At 35.6% G+C, this 8,589-nt stretch overlaps 1 protein-coding gene across 2 annotated transcripts in view; it reads left to right on the plus strand.

Moving 5' to 3' along the window:
* Skp2 (S-phase kinase-associated protein 2) overlaps nt 1-8,009 on the plus strand; it is a 32,394-nt gene extending 24,385 nt beyond the window's left edge. For both annotated transcript variants that reach the window (XM_085940435.1, XM_085940437.1), the window contains 4 exons: nt 2,326-2,514; nt 2,602-2,761; nt 3,911-4,030; nt 6,304-8,009. In XM_085940435.1, coding sequence (XP_085796561.1) covers nt 2,326-2,514; nt 2,602-2,761; nt 3,911-4,030; nt 6,304-6,370 — 536 coding nt within the window. In that variant the 3' untranslated portion in view covers nt 6,371-8,009. The remainder of the gene's footprint in view (nt 1-2,325; nt 2,515-2,601; nt 2,762-3,910; nt 4,031-6,303) is intronic.
* Nucleotides 8,010-8,589: the final 580 nt, after the last annotated feature.

Below are 8,589 nucleotides of genomic sequence, written 5' to 3' on the forward strand. Positions count from 1 at the left end.
TCAAAATACACACTATTTAATTTTTTTTTTACTTCCCTCTACTTTCGAACATTCAACATTCGCACACCTTTTCAGGAACCAATTATGTGCGAAAGTCGAGGTCCTCCTGTATATTGTAAACCTCAGAGTAATGATATTATATAGAGAGGGCCTATTTTTTGGCAAAATGAAGCCGTGTTTCTTGTGTATAACGCATTGTAGAGTAGAACCTCGATTTTATTATTATCAACTTAACTATGAAACGTTATTCCATTATGTTACTTCTCAGTACGGCTACCAAGTTTAAACACAAGATAGTTACACATATTGTCTACTACATAGCGAGGGCTTAGTGTCAAACAACACTATCTACAAAAGTGTAACTTTACAGGAGAGCCAAAAATTGTTATTTTAGATTCTTGTAACTCAACAAGGGAAATGTTTATTTAAAACCTAATGTTAATATTTTATAATTTATTGTGTATTGTACATTTATCTTGCTTATGATGATGTTAAAATTTATAGGGATAGTTTAAAAAAAATATGAAAACAAGGGTAACTTATGTAGTTAGCGTTAAACTTTACTGACTATTTAATAAGAAATTAGAAAAGATTGACATAACGTTGTTTGACTATCATGTAGCCTGAAATGTAAAATAACGTTATCTCAAAAAAACAAAAAAACATTTTTTTGTAGATAACGTTGTCTGACTTTAAGCACTCGATAGGTAGCCGTTTATATTTCGGGAATTGGCAACACTGGTGTTTCTAGGTGCAATTTGACTTCTGTATTTTGAAGTTCGACATTTTTAACGGCAAAAGTACTTAGAAAGTTTTAACAAACGGACGCTTTTTGTTTTTTTTTTAAATTCATTTGAAAAATTTATCTGTTAAAAATGGAATTAACTCGTTAAAATTTTCATGTGATTATTTTTCACAACTTTCGACGTGGATTATTGCGGGAACAGTGCATCGCTGAACTTAGTGCTTTATATGGCGATGAAGCACCATCAAAAACTACCGTATATCGCTGGTTTAACGAATTTTATCGTGGCCGTCGTTTGCTCACAGACGAGCCGCGTGAAGGTCGTCCAAAATCGGTTGTTTCTCCAGAAAACATCCATGCTGTGTGTGAACTGATAATGCAAGATCATCATGTGACATACCGTGAGATTGAGGCATCCCCAGGCATTAGTAACACCAGCGTGTATACGATCTTGCATGAATATTTAGACGTGAAGAAGCTATGTTTGCGTTGGATCCCGCATAATTTGACAATCGCACAAAAAAAGGTGCGTGTCGATTGGTGCAAGGAAATGCTCAAAAAATACGACCGAGGTGCTTCAAAAAACGTTTATAAGATTGTTACATGTGACAAATCTTGGATCTATACGTATGAGCCCGAGAGTAAACAGCAGTCGACCGTATGGGTCTTCCAAAATGAGCTTAAACCAACAAAAGTTGCTCGCGCTTGAAGCACTTCGAAGCAAATGGTCGCCTGTTTTTTCGGAAAAACGGGCCATATCGCAACTGCCTTTAAAGAATTGTAGAACAGCCAATTCTGAATGGTACAGAACCATTTGTTTGCCAGAAGTTTTTGGTGAAATAAGGAAAAGCAACCGTCGGCGTCAAATCATCCTTCATCAAGACAATGCGAGCTCTCACACATCGGCTCAAACAAGCGCCTATTTGAGCATTTAAAACATTAAATTGATGGGTCATCCGCCGTACAGCCCCGATTTGGCACCGAATGATTTCTTTTTATTCCCGACAGTCAAATATAAATTGCGTGGTCAACGATTTTGATGCATTCAAAAACCATGTTTTGGAGTTACCTTCTGCAAAGTGGCAAAAATGCTTTCCAGATTGGTTCAAACGCATGGAAAAGTGTATAAATTATCGTGAAGAATACTTTTAAAACTGTTTTCATTTATAAAAAAATCGTTTTTGTTTGTTATTCCCGAAATATAAACTGCTACCCTCGTAATAATTACCACTAAGTTTATATTTAACACAAAAACAATAAATTTCAGCAACACGTGCTCGCAGTTTTTAAATGAATGTAATCAGTCAAATCCATATTTACTGGCTACGTTTTCAAAAAATATTTAATTCAGCCGTAGAAATTCTATCTTACTGAAACGCATGGAGCGGGGGTATAAACGTGCCGAATGCTTACTCATTTGCACTTATGGTTCGTTTTTGTTCAGGCCTTGATTTAAACAGTTATCGATGGCAACCGTAAGACGGAAGAAATCACATCTTCGCATATTGACGGTTGAGGTGTCCCAACATTCATGCAAAATCCTCCCTATAATATAGTATTTCAATGACTCTTCCCAACAGACATTGGTCCAGCGATCTTATACAAGTACTCCCAGAGCAACTCCGGCAGACTCTGGCCGCAGTGCGAGAGCCTCAACATAGCGTGGAGCAGCTTGGAAGGGAAAGAGCTGGAGGTGATTATCCGGGAGCTGCCGCCTACCATGCGGAGGCTCAATGTCTCCGGCTGCCGCAAGTTCATGACCGACGACAGTAAGCCTTTTTATATCGTCATGTTTCTCACGTTATATTTTAATAACTTATGGACAGAATGATGTATTGATTTGTGATCATTTTCAGTGGTCTGCGAGATCGTCACCCGCTGTCCGAACCTGTTGGAGTTGGACTTATCCGACTCGGCGATGCTGTCGAATAATTGTGTATCGCACATCGTCAAACTGGCTTCCCTGGAACATCTCGCCATCTCCCGGTGTTACAGACTAGTCTTGCAGGGCTACGTGTAAGATATTACCATTGTTTAGTAGTCAATACGAAGCCGCTGAAGAAACACTAAACGTAACCTAACCTAACTATATAACAGTGAAACTAATAAATATATAAATCGTCAGTCAGTGGCTAACTAAACACTAAACTTTGTCAGTTATACTTACAGTAAAACCTTGTTAGTAAGAACAATGATAATTCGAAATTCGCCGTAATTCGATATTTTCCCGAAAAAAAGGTCCCTTGAACATTAGTTTCATATAAAACCATACCTTCAATTCGAATTTCGTAATTCGAAATGATTTCTGAGTACCTGGCATATAAAATATTCAATAAATCGTAATAAAGTACCTACATTATTTCATGGGCCAGTCATTGAAAATTGTGACAGACTTTCCTTAAAACATCAAAAATTACTTATTTTATGATGGTAATTAAAATAATCCTGACATTTTATGACCCAATTCTGTAGGAACATCTATGATCAGAAACGAAATTAATGAAAATCAAAAAAAAAAAAAAAATATATTTTTCCCCCATACATTTCGTAATTCGAATTTTTTTTCGATTTTCGGTCCTATGGAATTCGTATTAACGAGGTTTCACTGTAATACTTTTGACAAATTCTTCGAGATTAATTGTCAGTCGAGTAGTTCTTATTATAATCATTATGTCAATTTCAATTGCAATTTTGTGACGCAGGTGTTCATGACCTGTTATTGTCATTGAAAATATATAAAAAAGTAATTCTTTGACTACGTAAATAGATCCATAATTAAAGCAAAATTCAACGCTTGCTTATCACTTTAGCACGTTTCCGTTGTTTTCATTGAACTAAGAATACATATTATTACACATGGTGTTGGTTAGTTTTTTTAAATTTATTAAGGCCTGCCTAAAGCAAACCATAATCGATAAAAAATATTCTTCAATCTATGAAATATTATTTGACTATTCTACTATGGCTTGGATTATTCAGGGCTTAATTGAATTTTTTAAAAATACATACACTATCTGCACATTATTGTCTTAGTTTAATGTAAACAGATATGCTTCACTGACAAAGTTTAGTGTGCACTATTTATGTGAGATTCTGATTAAATTGACATAATATCATCGGATGTCTCGACTAAAAAATAATGAAGCCTTTGTCTCCGATTTGCAGCGATCTCGGCACGTGCCCGTCTCTCCAGTGGCTGGACGTGTTCGGAATTATCCCTAACCTGACCCTTTCGATGCTCCAAAAGTGTCTGCCCAACATGCATCTTAACAAATACATGCACAGGTAACTAGTGCATACTTTTACCGCCGTGTGACAATCATAAAATAATTTAATCATTCTCGGGATATCCCAAATTAAAAAATGGCAACAATTCAAACTGCGGACCAGTGTTGCCAACCGTACTATAATTATAGTATTTATACTATAATTTTGGTACGCGTACTATGTACGATATAAAACAGGTATAGTACGCCCAAAATACTATAAATTTGAATATCGGAAAAAATATGTAAAAAGTACTAAAATTTCGATATTTCCATTCGACAAATTGGTGCTAAGTACTATAATTTCGCAATATTATAAGATTTAGAGAACTTAGAAAAATCGGTGTGTGTACTTAATAATGTACGCACGTTAGAAGTTATACTTTTTTGGCGTAACAAAACAAAAAACTAATCCTTGCCATACAGCGGTTATAATCAATTCAGAAGTGCTCATGATGAATTAATAAAAAAAATGCTCGAAAAACGTAAAAAAAGATCCCTTGACTTTGGTTTAAAATGAAATTTCTTGAATTCTTCGGTAGCTAAGCATTTTTGGTGGCAAGGGGTCTCGGAGTTTCTCAAATTCTCCATTATTTTTTGTTCTTAGAAACAAAAAACCTATACATTTTCATCAGATGACAACGCGTACTATATTTTTTTTCCCCAAATACTATAATTTTGGAGGCTTTGTACTATAATTCCACTTTGAAAAGATGGCAACACTGCTGCGTACGCAATGTTGCATCAGTATCTCGTTCATTTCGCAGCCGCGTGCATCATGGATCAAGTTGCATTTTATTTAATTCAATATTTTCTTTACAAAAGTTAATGCGATCATTATCAGGATCAATTTGAAGTATGTAGGATGTTTATTCCATGTTTGGAATACGATACAGTAAAACCTCGTTAGTAAGAACACTGATAATTCGAGATTCGCCGTAATTCGAAATTTTCCCGAAAGAAAAGTCCCTTGAACATTATTTTCATATAAAACCATACATTTAATTCGAAATGATTTCAGAGTCCTGGCATATAAAAATATTCAATAAATCGTAATAAAGTACATTATTGCATGAGCGAGTCATTGAAAATTGTGACAGACTTTTCTTAAAACATTAAAAATTACTTATTTTATGAAGGTAATAAAAATAATCCTGACATTTTATTACCCAATTCGGTAGGCACATCTATGATCGGAAACGAAATTAATGAAAATCAAAAAAAAAAAATTTTCCCCCCTACATTTCATATTTTGTAATTCGAATTTTTTTTCGATTTTCGGTCCCATTGAATTTATATTAACGAGGTTTCACTGTAATACTTTTGACAAATTCTTCGAGATTAATTGTCAGTCGAGTAGTTCTTATTATAATCATTATGTCAATTTCAATTGCAATTTTGTGACGCAGGTGTTCATGACCTGTTATTGTCATTGAGAATATATAAAAAAGTAATTCTTTGACTACGTAAATAGATCCATAATTAAAGCAAAATTCAACGCTTATCACTTTAGCACGTTTCCGTTATTTTCATTGTTCCAAATTAACACCGAAGGCATTCTATACACTAAACAGTTATCGACGGCTATCTCCAATTCGTAATACGGTGAAAATTTAGGTTGGTAGACATGTCGGTCAAATTCAGATATGTTCGTGCTGCCGAACCCAAGCAGATAAGAGCGAACACAAGCGGATCAAGCCAAGGCAGAGCCATCTAGTTGGTAATCCGAGCACAAGAATTTTGAATTGACACGTCGGACATATCAACATAACCTACAATTTAATTAGTCTTATCATTGCGATTGCAGTCAGATCTTGCATCTCAATATGTAAAGTTGACGTACTCTGTTTCGTTCTCAAAGTTAACACGGCCAAGAGAGGGGCTGTTAACACATTTACTGCTGACCAGATAATTAACTAATGCAAACGCACCAGTCGCGTTGTCAGCACAGAATGAGTTAAAAGATATCACCTTTTGACAGTTCAGATGGTTAACTTTTTTATATAATTAACCGCCAGAATACGTAGTGATAAATGTTATATATTTATCACAATTAGCTCTTTTTTGATATTAAGTGATATGTTAGAATAGACCTGCAGACGTCATAAGGTTAGGTAAGGTATGGGTGAGGTCGCATGGGGGGTAAAACAGTAATCACTGTGTGTTATAAACGTATGGTGGTTAAGCCCAACCAGTCGTAGTGTCAGAACCAGAAATTGACATGTTCCTAATGATGATAAAAAAGAAAAGTTGAGTGTTTTAATACTGAAATTTCGCTTCTTCTTCTTCCAGTTCCATCGCCAGGCCCACCGTCGGAACCCGGCGCACGTCCATTTGGGGACTGAGAACCAGAGACTAAACAAAAGAATAATATTTTTATCAGTGTAAAACGCTGGAATATTAACTAACGGCTGACGGCAGTCTGCCAGCCGACGTCTGACAATTACATTATTTCTTATCTTCTCTATTACTGGATGAAGGCTTTGCTAAGCCTCTCCCGCTCCTGACCCCTTGGTCCTCGTCATTTCGCTGAGTTTATCTAATAGTCGATTTTTTGGCTAACTAATTACTAACAGGTTACTAGCAAAACATTGAAACACATCTGACAGCTGTCAATAAAGATTACATTTTATAAACAGGATTTAGTAAATAGTTACTGACATAAACCAAATCACGGTAGATTAAAAAATATTCTTCTATCTATAAAATATCTCAAGTTATACTCCGTTTATACGTGCATGGATTTACTGCTGCCAGTACGTATTATCGTGCAAAGTGCAAGATTGCGTCGATCAAAAAAGTTCAGGAGCATCTGACTTTTCACGCAACAATTGGACTGTGCCTGTGAAAAAACGAACTACTCACGAAAAGCTCACTCATTTTGAGGTTAACCAATTTTCACAACCTATCAAATAGTACCATACAATGAAAACTACGCTTCTCGCTTACTTTTGAAGAATGAGATTGGCGAGACAGTCAGCACGTCTAATCAGTTAATATCCCATCATCATCATCATCAGGAGCGCGACAACCCGGTGTGGGTCTTGGCCTCCTCCAACAGCTCCTTCCACCTGTCCCTATCCAGTGTGGCCGCTTTCCAATTTGGTACAACTAGAACACGGCAGGTCCATCAAACCAGCGAATCTTTGGCCTGACTCTTTTTCTACGCCCGATTGGATTGCCGGACATCACTCTCTTTGCCGGTTCATTGTCATTCATACGGTGCACATGACCTAGCCATCGCAGTTGCAATCTTTGTATAGCCCGTAGAGCTCGGCATTATATCTTCTCCAATTGGTGCCGTCCCTGATCGGTCCATATATAAGGCGGAGAATTTTTCTTTCAAAAATCTTCAGGGCTCGTTCATTTCGTAGAGTTAATATCCAGGTTTCCGATGCGTAGGAGAGCACTGGCTTTACAAGTGTCTTGTAAAGAGTGCTTTTAGTTCGGCGAGATAGTTATTATCCCCATAGTTTAAAATACAAACTATTGGTTCCACTAAATCCATACACGTCCACAGACGCTATTATGCAAGTATCATTTAATGACATAATTTTAGACATTTTATAGATGGACAAATATTTTTTTATCTAAAATCTATTATGGTTTGCTTTAGGCAGGGTTTAATTAAATTTGAAACATTGTATTAGGTCAATAAAACAAATAAGTATGACTGACAAAGTTTATTGTGCACTATTTATGTCGGATCTCCATTGCCTACCTCCACTCTTCGCCACTGTCACAATGTTATAAAGAAGGGGTGAGAATGTACCGGTATGTATTATTATAATCTATTGAATTTCAGTTGCCGCTTACTTTGTAGAGGTATAATATAAAAATGTATATTTTTTGATAAAAAATGTTGTATGAAGAAAAAAAGAAATATCTGCAAGGTACTATTGCATTATTATTTTTTTATTGTAAACATAGATATGTGTTATAGAGGATTTATAGACTTTCTTTTTTATTTTACTATATATTAAAGCACTTTGGAAGTGAAATAAATTGTTTTATTTACGATATTCGGGGTCAATCTGTTTACTAACCATAATCGACAATCCGATCCTCGTAAAGACGAGTACAACACTCACATCAGCGCATCTATTCTGTATACAAGACTGCTATTGGCAGCTATCGAGGGTAGTTTTTCATATGTTTGTATCAAAGTGTTATATGTACTGTTATTGTAATTATTGTTACAATAACTGCTAATACTTTGATACAAAACTACCCTAGATAGCTGCCAATAACAGTCTTGTGTATAGAATAGTTGCGCAGATCAAAGATGTTGAAAAAAACCTTGTATAGAGAAGGAGCCTCAATGTATTAGAGGTTTACTGATTATGTTAGCTACATGTGACTGCATTACTGGTTCATTTGAAAAGAACTTCACACTATATACTATACTATTCCACTATAATTTCAGATAGATTCATCCAATTGGTTATTTACATACACTATTATACAGATATTGCCAAAATAACCCTTGGATATGTACTTAAATTCATGAGATATAACGTAAGATTTAAATCATGTCTATATCATCATCAGCCTGAATCTATCCTCTGCTGGATGAAG

The sequence above is a fragment of the Rhyacophila brunnea genome, unplaced genomic scaffold (assembly GCF_057557595.1).
Source record: "Rhyacophila brunnea isolate RB1 unplaced genomic scaffold, BYU_Rbru_1.0 scaffold_13, whole genome shotgun sequence".
Lineage (NCBI taxonomy): Eukaryota > Metazoa > Arthropoda > Insecta > Trichoptera > Rhyacophilidae > Rhyacophila > Rhyacophila brunnea.